Here is a 12,705-nt window from a genome sequence, read left to right as displayed (position 1 = left end):
GATCTTTGCTCTGAGCCTACACTTAGTACTAGGAAGACAGCTTCAAATGATACTGCCTTCAGGCTACATATAGAGCAGGCTCCAGGTCTTCCTTAATAACAGAAGCTTCATAGTATTTTTAACTCAACATCTCTTGGTTTCTTCATTGGTTTGGGGTTTCTCCTCCTCAACATTGCTGTTCTCATAAAAATTCTTCTTGCTTTTTGAGAACTATTTGATTGACAGAAACTCATCAGCATTCCACATTCAGACATGAGAAACAGAGCAGGCCACAAGAACACAGCTCCCAGGCAGCATCTGGGCAATGTCCTCACTGAGACAGAGGTGCAGGCTGCAGAGAAGCACTTGTAGCAAAGTCTACTCCAGGGGTGTCAAACATATGGCCCACAGGCTGGGTCTGATCTGCAGAACCCCACCACCTGGCCCCTAGTGCAGCCACTGATTCTAAACAGACCCACCCAGAGCACAGCACACACTGAACCAGCCCTGCAGGCAGGGCTTATGATTCATGCCATGTGTAGCACCCATCCCAAATGCTCCAGGACTGCTCTGCACAGGTGAGCACATAGTGCAGATCCCAGAGCAGCTGGAACAGGTGCTGCATGTAATGTAATCCAGCCAGGGGGGTGTGTTCTAGACCCCAGATTGGCAGGAGCAGGTGCCACGCTGCAGCCCACATGGTACCTGGGACCCACACTCATGTGCTGCCTAAAAGCAATGCATGCAGCATGGACCCCAGCCTGGCTAAAGAGGACACCATGTGTGGCCAATTCCCAGTGGGCATTGCCTTTGGTGAGGGCACTGCATGCAACTCAGCACTCACTCTGGCCAGTCTGGGATCCATAATACATGCCCCTGGCCAAGCTGTGCCACATGCAGCACCCATTCCAGCCACTCTAGGATCTGCGCTGCATGCAGCACGGGTCTCAGACTGTCTGGAGCAGGCATGAGATCCACTGTGCTAGGGGAGGCTAGAGTGGGGGCGGGGGAGGAGTGGGACCTTCCCAGCCTATTCACCAGCGTCACCCCATTCGTTCAGCCGACAAGGTGAATTTGGCACCCGTCATCTACACAGGGCAGTTATACAGGTTGCAGGGAAATTTATCTTTGAGCTCTGGGTAGGCAAGACCTATATTGAGATAGTTGAGCAGGCAGCAATGAACCTGTTCTCAACTCTGGGTAGGCAAGACAAGGTTGCCAACTCTCAAAACAATGTTAAGGACAATCTGCAAACTTTTTACTTATAACCATACTTTTTACTGATGGATATTTTACATGATGTAAATATAATCCTTTTGCCAGGCCCTGGATAGCAACACCAAGGTTCAGATTCAAATTGAGGGGTTTAACACCAACTAAAGTCTTGCATCCCTGCAGCAGTGGTTTTACACCGTGCTTCCTCCATACCAAGAGTCCCCTTCTCACCCCATACCATGACTTCCCCACCCCACGCTGCCCTGCCCTCACCCCAGCCCACCCCCAAACCTGACCACCACTGGCCTCAATTTCCCTCTCACCCCAAACCGAGCATGGACCCCCAACTACTACCTCTCCCCATTTCCTGCCTTGCAGCTCTGTCTTGGATGCACTGCCTCCATGCCTGTCCCACCTGGTGTCTGACTGCCCGGGGCCTTGCGGTCCTGTCTACCATCCAAGCAAACAGCTGATGGGACACAGTGGCAGCATCTGGCTAGGGGAGGGTAGAGACTATGAAGGCTCCCATGGGCCACAAAGCCCTGAGACAGAGCTTCTTGCAGGATGCCAAACTGTGCTCCCACTCAGACACAAGGTGATGCTGCTGTACTCTGTCTATCCATGAATGTTTCCATCTGGCCTCATTCTGATGACAAATCTTCAATCAAGCTCAGAGTTTAAGTTTTTATGGACAGTTCATTTTTTTATGGACTTCACATATAAGGATTTTAAGGCTTTATTTTATGGACTGTCCATAAATTTACAGATGTTAACAACCCCAAGGCAAGACCTAAACTGAGACAGTGGGGCAGGCGAGATGAGAGCTCCCACCACTAAAACCAAATCAGAAGCTGTAGCATGGAACTAGGTGTAAATTTTTCAGTCTCCCACCTGCTCTAGTCAAATCATCCCCTGTATCAAGCACAGGGCCATGAAGGACCAGTTCTTATGGCTTTTCTGATACCACAGAGTAATTCTTCTCCAACTGTTCCAACACAGTCTCAGCATTCATTCTCCACTCAGTGTGGAACCATGGGGTGAAGCAATTCCTCTTCTCTAAAAAATGGACTTTCCTCTTCTCCCTTTTCAGGTGCTGTGGTACCTGTACACATCACGGGTTTAATCCTCATTAAATTAAATAGGTTTATAAAATTTAAACTCATTTATTTTGGAACGTTGCATCAGTATTTGCACGTACTAGGTTTTTGAACAAATTAAGTCCAGTCCCTGGCTGACGCTGCAGGAGAGTGGGACAGTCCTGCACTGCCCCTCCATCCCTGCCCATTGTTTGACCCCAGTACTCTTTCCTGCCATGGCAGGGGGTCGGACTTGATGATTGGCTCAGGTCCCTTCCAACCCTACTAACTATGAAACTATGAAAGTGGGATGTGCTGCTCCCTAGACCTTCCCAGGGCTCCCCACGCAGCTATGGGATCAGGGAGCCAGCACATGGCACAAGGGGGGGAAAAAAGCAGCAGAGGGGAAGACAAAGGGGTGAACTACAAAAAAGTTGCATCACCATCTGGTGGACAAAGAGGCTTATTACACATCTTTGAGTTCCTTTGTGTTTGCACGCAATAAATCCATGGGTGCAACGCTTTAGTTCGTGGTGAGCCAAACGAAACCATGTTCAAGGAGTTTTAGCTTAATGCATCAGAAAGACTTTTAAAGCATCCAGAAAAACCACTCATGCAAACAGTCACACCACTGCAGCTCAAGAGAGGGCAAAAAATGTGACATGTAGACATGCCCCTGGGGTGCTATAGAAAGCCATATAGTGGTACTGTTTTCCTTACAGAGAATCCATGCCAGCAGACTGTCCTTGCAATCTCCTACATACTGTCATCTCCCCTTCAAAAGTTTACACCCCCTCCTAGTCATTTTATGCAGGGAATGGTGAAATATACTGCTGACAGTCAGCTCTGAAAAAAAACAGCACAGTCTCTTAACCTCTCCTGAAAGAGTCTCTCACAAAAAGAAAAAATCTATAAAGTGGGAAGTTTGAGTGAGCTAACTCAGATTCTTAGCTCAACTTTGTCAAATTAACCACAAAAAGTGAGCCTAACTTCATAGGTGCTGTATTTTTTTTAAGAAATGAAACATCAAAAAAGTTGAAAAGGCCTATGTGATTCCTTACCTGGTTTCCAAGAGGTGGATTAATGTGGAGCAGGAAATCCCTCTCAAAACCTGATTATATCCAAGGACTAAAAACTCTTCATTACTCTAGCTAAAGTTAAACCTCATTACAAAAAGCCACATTTATACTAGCTAAAGGATTATCCTTGCTGAACACATCACTCAGATTAAATTTGGATATAGCAGCCACAGTGCTGAGATTATCAACTGCAGTTTCTTACTGTGGAGGACTGTGGTCAACTGAAGCTATCATGCAAACAACAGTGAGATGGGAATAAATGTAATATAAAATCTACTTTAAACTAGATTTCCCTAGGGGCTTTTCAGGATTGATGTTTCACTCAAATCAGATTTATTGTAGATTCAAATTTACAAAGAGGTATCCCAGAAGCATCTCTAGTTTCAGTTGAAACATTTCTCATATCCTTTAAATATTTCATTGGTGAGCATTTTAGGGAGAGTGGAGACAAAGGTGTTTCTGTGAAGACCCACCTCCTCCAAGCGCCAGGAATTCTGAGGCCTTAGCTATGTGTTCTGGGGATTCAGGCTTGGATATCTGGAAAACTATAAAATCTTAAAAGTGTTTCTTGTTTTGGGAATTCCCAAAGCTGGACAGTATTTGAGGGTGAGCCCTTACCTAGGAGTAAGCCCCCTCATAATATGTGTACTTAAAATGGTCAGGATAAGATATTAAGTAGAACCAGTTGTCCTTGGGACAAGTTTATCTTTTCTTCAGAGTAAAATAAAATAAACCAATACTATCAATAAGATCCTTTGTAACATCAGCAGATGCCAAATACAATACTCTTATCTTGTACTCAATAGAGTCATAGAAACAGTTCCAAAGAGAGAGAGAGATTTTGGAAAGGACATATAAGGCTCATATATTATAAAGAGAAATAATGACATGCTGGCCATTTTGGACCTTGATTCCTCAAGGAGATCAATACAGTATTTTTGCCCCAAAAGTTCAGAATATGAAAATAAACCTCCTGCAGACTTTCTGGCAGGAGTAAATCACATAGTGATAGGTTAACATCTGCTACAGGTAGCATTTTTCAATACAGCACACCCTCTTTTTGACCTCGTAGTCTCTACAGAGGTATACAGTAGGACTGTGTGAAGCTTTGGTAACTGATTTGATTCAGAGGAGATTTGGCCCAATTCAGGAACCAGATCTCAAAATCTGAATCAAATCAGGAGACCAAGTAAAAGCTCCAAATCGACTCAAAGCATCCAAATCGATTCAGAAAGCTTTGGAAAAAGATTCAGCTGATTTGGAGATTTGGCCATAGAATAAACAGGCAGCTGACAGCTGCCTCCAGCTGGTAAGTCTGTTGGGATTGGGGGAGGGGGAAGGGAGGGGTATGGGGGAGAGAGGGATCGGGGCTGGGCCTGGGACAAGCTGCCCACAGGGAGGCACAGAATGCAGGCGTGGCAGCTCTGGGAGTGGGGGTTCTGCCCTGCTGCTGTTTGCCCAGGGAGGGGGGAGGCAGAATGCGGGTGCAGCTTGCTCCAGGCAGAAGGGGGCAAGCAGCAGCAGGGCATAGACCCTGGCCCTGGTGCTACCACGCCTGCATCCCACTCCTCTGCCCCACCTGGAAGCGGTGGCAGGGCAGAGCCCCTGCTCCCAGTGTTGATGTGGGTGCCATAGCACTGGGAGCAGGGGCTGTGCCCTGCTGCTGCCCAGAGCTAACTGCCTGCATCATGCCCTCCCCACCCCCACACCAGCTTAGCAAGTGGGAGCAGGGCAGAGCCCTTGTGGGGTGTGGCTCTCTGCACTGGGGCAGAGGTAGGCACAGTTGGAGGAGCTGCGGGAGAAGCCCCCAGGGCTGCCCTGCCTGACCCCATCCCCAGCCTTCCAGCACTTTAAAAAAAAAAAGCCCTGCACTCACTGCTGCAGAAATGGTGACTGGGGCTTCTGGGCACTCATGGCAGAACCCCACATGTTTCACAGTTTCTAGGGTCAGAAGGGCCCTGAGTAGATCATCTAGTCCAACCCCCTGCCATGGCAGGAAAGAGTACTGGGGGTCAAACGACCCCAGCAAGGTGTTCATCTAACCTCTTAAAAACCTCCAGGGTAGGAGCCTGCACCTCTTCTCTTGGAAGTTGGTTCCAGATCCGAGCTGCCCTGACCGTGAAGTAGCACCTCCTGATATCTAGCCTAAATCTACCCTCTGCCATGCAGCACAGACCAACGAAGATTCCCGCCCCCTGCCTGGCACCTGTGTGGCAGCTGCCCTATGGCATGGGTGCAGTGTGGCTTGGCAGCTGGAGCTCCTGGTTTGATTCCCCAGCTCTCTGATCATTCCCCCAGCTCTTCCCAGGGGGCACGGCCCCTGGATCTGCACAGGGTTTCAGCAGGCTGCTGCTGCCAGCTGGGGAAATAGCCCAGAGCCACCACCAGCTGGCACCAGCAGCCTAGTGTCATCCTGCATCATCTGGGGGCCTGTGCTCCCTTGAAAAAGCTGGGGGAAAGACTGGGGAGCTAGGGAATCAAACCGGGAACTGGGTTTGGGACCTGAATATTCCCTTAGCCCCTAGCTCAATTCCTGAGCCCCCTGTTCAATTCCCCAGCCCCTGGTTTAATTCTGCTGGGAGCTGGGGCAGCTCCACATGTCAGCCAGAGCCTGGCACTGCTCAGCCCTAGTAGCCCCAGCTCCCAGACAGTGCACAACACCCTGCCGAGCCACGCTGAACCCGTGGCATGGGGCAGTTGCTACACAGGTGCCTGGTGGTGGGGGGGCAATCCCTGCTGTCCCCACTGCCCCGAGCTGGATGGGGAGCTCTGCCATGAGCTCCCAGAGGCCCCAATTGCTGCTCCTGCTGCCAGTGAGCATGGGGCTTTTTTTGCTTTTTTTTAAAGTGCCGGGACTAAGCTGGGGCTGGGCAGGGCAGCCCTGGGGGGCTTCTCCCACAGCTCCCTCCACCCAGGGAGAGGCAGGCACAGCCAGAGGAGCTCCAGGAGAACTTGTTGCTGCCCAGCTGATCCTAATCTCTCCAAATCAGTGCCAAATCTAAGTTCAACCCATTTCATTTTCAACCAGAACCTGGTTTGTTACTTACTAATCACTGCTGTTAAATGAGCATCAAATAATGGACATTTTAAAGGGGCTACTGAAAATATATAACATCCAGCAAGAGCAAGATCACAACTTCAGACTAAAGAGGTGCAACTAGAAAAGACCCATTGCAATGAAACTGTAGATGCTGTTAGTGTGCTATCAGGAAACATCCCATAATACTGTAATGAGAACAAAAAATTATAGGGAAGATGCAGTAGTGTTCAGGACTGGCTCAGAAACTGGCAAAAATAATTCCCTTTATTTGCAGTCTTCACTTAGCAGTAGTGAATGAGGTATAACCCACACCATATTGAAGTTTTAAGTAAAGGTTTTCATAGAGGTTACTGGTTGTTGGTATTTGTATAGACGTAATAGTTTTAATATGCATGAGAGTCAGTGGCTGTGTCTACATGAGATGCCGAGCGTGCAGTAGCCTGATATCACTGCGCAGTAGCGTTGCATGGCAACAACTGTGACCCAACACTTCTGTGCAGTACTGTTAGGCTACTGTGTAGTAGCATCAAGAAAAGGACGTTTGGCAGTGCTACTCCACAGTAAATTGGGTTACTGCACAGTCACTTAGTACTTGTTTATACTAAATGACTGTGCAGTCAGCATCTCTTGTAGACGCAGCCAGTTTGCTGCAATATATGCTGTTAATTCCAAACAATGGATATTTGTCCTGAGTCCTCCCTTAATTATACCAGAGACTTAAATGATCCTTGGCTGGCCAAAGAATATGGAGGGTTGTCAGAAAGCCAAATTAAAGAATAAAAGGTAATATTATCTGCAACAACACATCAAAAGCTGAAGGTCCAGATCCTCACCCCACAGATGTTGCTCTGCCAGCAGAGTGGTTCCTGGTGGCACAGTTTCTATAATGGGGGGGAGAGATGGTGCACCTTCAGCAACAGAAAAACTCCTTCCGCCAGCAAAGCTGTGCCCACACTTGCAGGTCTGCTTACCTCAGCCCTCCTGCTGCATTTCAAGCAGCAGCAGCCGCTTCCGCAGCATAGGCAAAGCCTTGATCTATCTTTTACTGAAAAGAGAGAAAAAGATGCATAGAGTTACCAGTTGTATCACTCAAGATAAGAAATTGTTTTAAGCTTCAGTAATGTAAAAAGACTGCTGTACTTGCAAATCCATACTAACTGTGCCTGCTCTCTGTCTTGTGAAGTCTCCCCCTGAGATGTCCTTCCCTACAGCTGCAGCAGAAAAGTTCTTTGAAGAAGAAGAGAATCGAGCAAAAGAATTTGAAGAACTTTTAAACTCACATCTTGAAGAACTGCAAAGACATTCTGAAAATACCCTGAAAAAATATGTCTGGCTAATGCACAACAGACATGTATGAGCCTTTCAGCTTTTTATATCCTATTTAAAAAAAATAAAGTTATGACAAAGTGCCTACTACTTTGATTCCCCAAACTAAACTCTACTACCATCTTTTTAAAATATTTGCTGACAAGGCTGATGTGAAATAATAGGTTTATTGTAATATTAGGGCTCTTTGGAAGTCATGTTTTACCATTATTTTGTTCTGCTATGGATTTTGTGACAAAAAACTTTTGAATATAATGTATTGCAGATATTCATCTATCTAAAAATATCTAGAAATTGAATATGTTATTTGTTTTCATCTAGTTAAATTTCATGTACCAGAGATCCATTTGGAGCACTGTAAGTTAAGAGGCTTACAAGTCTTTTGGGAAAGGGGGGTTATCTAGTCAGGGGACCTAGATACTTGAAAATAAACTAGAACAAAGGAAATTTTTTTTGATTGCATAGAATTGGAATAGACTATCCTTCTAGCAGCTTCTAGCACAGATTGTATAGCATGGTCTTGTTATTCAAGGCTATAAGAATAACATCTGGGAGCTTTGCAGATGAACAAGATTAGAATGGCACTGAACCTGCTCTAACTTGTGCTGAGGGCCATGTCGTCCCATCTAATCTTTTATATAGTGTTCCTGTCCAAATAAGGTTTAGATAGAAGAGAACAAAACAGGAGGCACAAAATCTGGCTTATAATGTTCCTAATACTATGGATTAATAGTTAAATATCTGAAAAGCCTTATTTTAAGATTATAGAAAAGTAGGTCACCTAATCCAGCCCCCTGCTCAAGATAGGCTCTTCCCTGACTAAGCTATTCCAGTCGAGTGTCTGTCCATCTTGCTTTTGAAAATTTCCAAGGACAGAGATTGCACAATTTGTCCAGGTAGCTTGCTCCAATGCTTGACCACCCTCGTAGTCAAGAAGTTCTTCCTAATTTCCAACCTAAATTTCCTTTGCTGCAGTTTGAACCCTTTGCTCTTGGTCCTGTCCCCTATGACCACTGAGCCCCTCTCCTTCCTGTCTATAATCACCCTTCAGGTATTTGAAGACTGTCATCAAATCCCACTCCTATCTTCTCTTCTTCAGGCTAAATAACTCTTGTTCTTCCAGCCTTTCCTCATATGTCATGTTTTTCAGGCCTCTAATTTCTTTTTGTTACTCTGTGCTGAACTGTTTCCAAACTGTCCAAATCCTTCTTGAAGTCTAGGGCCCAAAATTGGACACAGTACTCCAGGTAAGGCCTCATAAGTGCTGATTTGCCAGTGACACTCCTGTTAAGACAATCCAGGGTGCTGTTGGCCTTTTGCAGTGAGCACATTGCTGGCTTATATTCAGCTTATGGTCCACTGTATCCCCAGGTCCTTTTCTGCAGCAACCTAGTCAGTCATTCCCCAGTCTCTATTTATGCATGCAATTATTCCATTCTAAGTGTAGGACTTTGCACTCTTCACTGTTGAATTTCATCTGATTGATTACAGATCATTTTTCCAGTCTATCCAGGTTGTTCTGGATCCTAGCCCTGTCCTCTGACATGTCCACACTTCCACCCATCTTGGTGTCAGCCACAAATTTGCTAAGCATGCACTCAGTCCCATTGTCCAAATTACTGATAAAGATATTAAACAATACTGGACCCAGGACAGACCCATAAGAAACCCCACTTGATCCCTCATCTCAACTAGACATTGAGCCACTGGGCACATCTACACATGCATTTGTTCCAGGATCTGTTTATTTGTGAGTAAACTACTCGTGAGTAAATACTCCAGGGCAGGCATCTACACATGCAGGTAAGCAGGAGCAGATTTGCTGCTAATGGCAGCAAACTGCTCCTGCTTCCTAGGTCACTGCAATGGGCCCCTGCCGTCCCCAGAAGAAGCTCTATGCTTCAGTTTGGTGCTAGCTCAGGGGCTGGCAGGTAGTGCTGGGCCAGGAGACACCTGTCTCCTGGCTGGGGCTGGGACATTATACCTTGCCCTCAAGGGCTGCCTGCTGCCAGGGCAGAAACAATGTTCCCCTGCCTTGGCACCAGGGAGCTCCTGGCCCCAGTTCTCCCAATAGGAACAGGAGATGTAGAAAGAGCTGCAGAGGAGGGGTAGGTCCCAGCCCCCTACCCCAATCTGCCGGTGGGGCAGCTAGCAGCTACCTCACTGCTAACTGCCCCACCAGCAGATCAGGGCAGGGAGCTGGAACCTACCCCTACCCTGCAGCGTTTTCCAAGCCCCATGCTTCAGTCACCCAATCAGAGCACAGGGCTGGAACCTGCCACTGACTAGGACAGTTCCCAGACCCCGTCCCGCATGCAGGGCAGAGGCTGGGGAGCCTGTTCCCTGCTCAGCTCTGTAAATGCAGAGCTGGGTGGTGAACAAGTTGGGAAGCTTGTTCCCCACTCAGCTCTCCAAGCATGGAGCTGAGCAGGAAAAAGCTCCCCATCTTGGTCCCCACCCAGGTCCATGCTCATGGAGCTGAGCAGGGAACAAGCTTCCCAGCCTGTTCCCCAACCAGCTCTGTGCTCACAAAGCTGGGCAGGGAACAGGCTCCCCAGCCCCAATCCCTGATCGGGATCTCGGACTGGGGAGGCTTGGGCAGCTGGAAGCTCCTGGGGGCAGGGAGCAATCTCCCCTCCCCTCAGTGGATGGCTGACTGGGAGCAGATTTGCTCCCAGTCAGGCATCTACATGAGCGCTACTGTGCCATTACTAATCAAAAGTAAATTTGCTACTTGCATTTGCATGTGTAAACACACATGCATACTGCACAGTAAACTATGCTACTGCATTAAATTACTCATGTAGACATGCGCACTGATGACTACTCGCTGAGCACAATGATCCAATTAGATATCAATCCACCTTCCAGTACTTTCATAGAGTCCAGGGGTCAGCTGCGTTTTTGAGCAGAGTGCCAAAAACACCTGCGACCTTTACTTGTAAGATATTGGCGTGCCAGGGACAGATGGTGGGGGAGCCACAAGGGGCCCAATCCTTATTGTGGCAGTACAGCCCCATCCCCTTCCCTGCCATCCACCCTGAGATGTGCATACCAAGCAAAATGTTTTTGAGTGCCAAACTCTGGCACCCATGCTGGAGGTTGCCTACCCCATATCTAGTCTCTATTTCCTTAGCTTGTCAATCAGATTGTGAGAAATAGTGTGCAAAAACCTTGCTAAAGTCAAGGTATATCACATCCACTGGTCTCCCCTCATCCAGAGCCTGTAACCTTCTAGAAGAAAATCAGGTTGGCCAGGCATGGCTTGCTGTTGGTGAATCTATGCTGGCAATTCCTGATTATTGTTCTCCTCTACATGCTGCATCATAGATACCTTGAGAACCTCCTGGATGATCTTTCCAGGTGTTGAAGTCAGGTTGACTGATCTGTCAGATTCCCCAGATCCTCCTCCTCCTCTTTCTTAAAGGGGAGCACTATATACACCTTTTTCCAATCATTTATGACAGGGGTGGGCAATTATTTCAGCTGCAGGGCCACTTAATGTGCTTTGGGGACCCGTAAAAGGCTATGTGCTCTTCTCTTATCTTCTCTTCCACTCCCTCCCTCCCTCCAGAACCCAGCTGAAGCTGTAGTTAGCCAGGAGCCCAGAAGCTCAGCTGTGGCCCAAGACAGGGACTTCCACTGCAGCAAGCAGGCAGTGGCATCAGCTGTGGGTACAGCCAGCAAGTTCCAGAGCCCTGATGCCATATAATAAATACTTGTGGTGCCACATAGTAAATAAATAATGCATGAAAAATCCATTTGAGAACTTCAAGTAGTGTACATGACAATCCATTTACTTACTTTTGTTTCCTACCCACAGCACATCACATCCAATATATACTTCCTCATGTTTCAAAATACTGGTTCATTTATCTGAAAGGCACACTCTTTTGTTGCAGTACTTTGCCACATAAAAGTAGTGGAGGTTGCTGAGCTGACAGTGTTCTAATTTAAATTGAAGGGTGCTGTTAGGAGAACATTTTATTCAAAAGATACTTGACTGAAATTGATCCATCTAGATTTGATAGAACCCAGATCCATTGACCTTTTGGGAATGTTATAAAACATATTTTCCAGGCCTTTGAGGGAGGCATAAGGGGGTGATAAGGTGAGTATGGATAATTAATTTTGGATGTGTAAGGAATTTGTGATTTATTTAATATTTATGGGGTGAGAAGGCGGGGGGGGAATGGAGATAAAACAGAGCTGCTTAGCCTCCAAACCAAAGTAGATGGTACATTTAAAAAAATCAAATTAATATTTTCTTTAAGTGTATAGGAAAACATGTAAACTTGACCATGCTGATGGGTTGGGCAGTACTATTACAGGAAAATATGCTGTCTCATATTAGTATTCTTAAAATATGTGTAATCCAGGCGGTACTCCAAGGAGGTACCTCCTCTCCAATTGAAGGGATCAAAGCAGGTGCACAAGCACTGTGGGAGGTGTAGGGACTTCTCCCCCTATAGAACAGAGCCAGACCACCAATGGGGACTTAACCATATACCTTTTAATACTGGAAACATAACAAGCATAAATCAGAGGGTATAGTGGACACTATAATGCCCCAAGGGAGCAGGATTCAACAGAGGTTAGACACAATCATTGACAAAAAAAATAGGGTTAACAAAATATAAAACACAAACAGCAGAACAAACAATATGGGCTGGTGAAATATAAAAAAAGGCACAAAATGCAAAATGTCAAATGACAAAGAAATATAGGGCCTTGGTACCTGGAGGGGGAGAAAGGGGGGAAAATACAATGGCCCCTTTCTACTGCAAGAAGATTTGCTTCTTGTTAGCTAGCTCACCCCAAGTTCCTCACGCACCCTGTTCAAATTTGCTGATGACACTAAGATGTGGGGGGATGTGGGCATGCTAGAAGGAAGCATCAGGCTACAATCAGACCTAGACAGGTTACAAGGGTGGGCGGATGTGAATAGGATGGGATTCAACACAGACAAGTGCAAGGTGATGCACCTGGG

At 46.7% G+C, this 12,705-nt stretch overlaps 1 protein-coding gene and 1 long non-coding RNA gene across 3 annotated transcripts in view; one reads left to right on the top strand and one right to left on the bottom strand.

Annotated features, from left to right (window-relative positions):
- DEUP1 (deuterosome assembly protein 1) overlaps positions 1 to 7,798 on the top strand; it is a 28,102-nt gene extending 20,304 nt beyond the window's left edge. The window contains exon 3 of the mRNA XM_019530344.1: positions 7,573 to 7,798. Within this exon, the coding sequence (XP_019385889.1) occupies positions 7,573 to 7,746 (174 nt within the window). The 3' untranslated portion in view covers positions 7,747 to 7,798. The remainder of the gene's footprint in view (positions 1 to 7,572) is intronic.
- LOC109306780 overlaps positions 1 to 12,705 on the bottom strand; it is an 89,838-nt gene that overhangs the window by 20,753 nt on the left and 56,380 nt on the right. Inside the window, exon 3 of one of the 2 annotated variants that reach the window (XR_002100106.1) lies at positions 7,223 to 7,434. This is a non-coding gene — a long non-coding RNA (uncharacterized LOC109306780). The remainder of the gene's footprint in view (positions 1 to 7,222; positions 7,435 to 12,705) is intronic. The other variant, XR_002100107.1, reaches the window with a different exon arrangement.

This window comes from Crocodylus porosus, unplaced genomic scaffold, assembly GCF_001723895.1.
Source record: "Crocodylus porosus isolate Cpor-Errol unplaced genomic scaffold, CroPor_comp1, whole genome shotgun sequence".
NCBI lineage: Eukaryota > Metazoa > Chordata > Crocodylia > Crocodylidae > Crocodylus > Crocodylus porosus.
The sequence above is the reverse complement of the archived record's forward strand: the minus strand, read 5'-3'. Positions and strand labels throughout refer to the sequence as shown.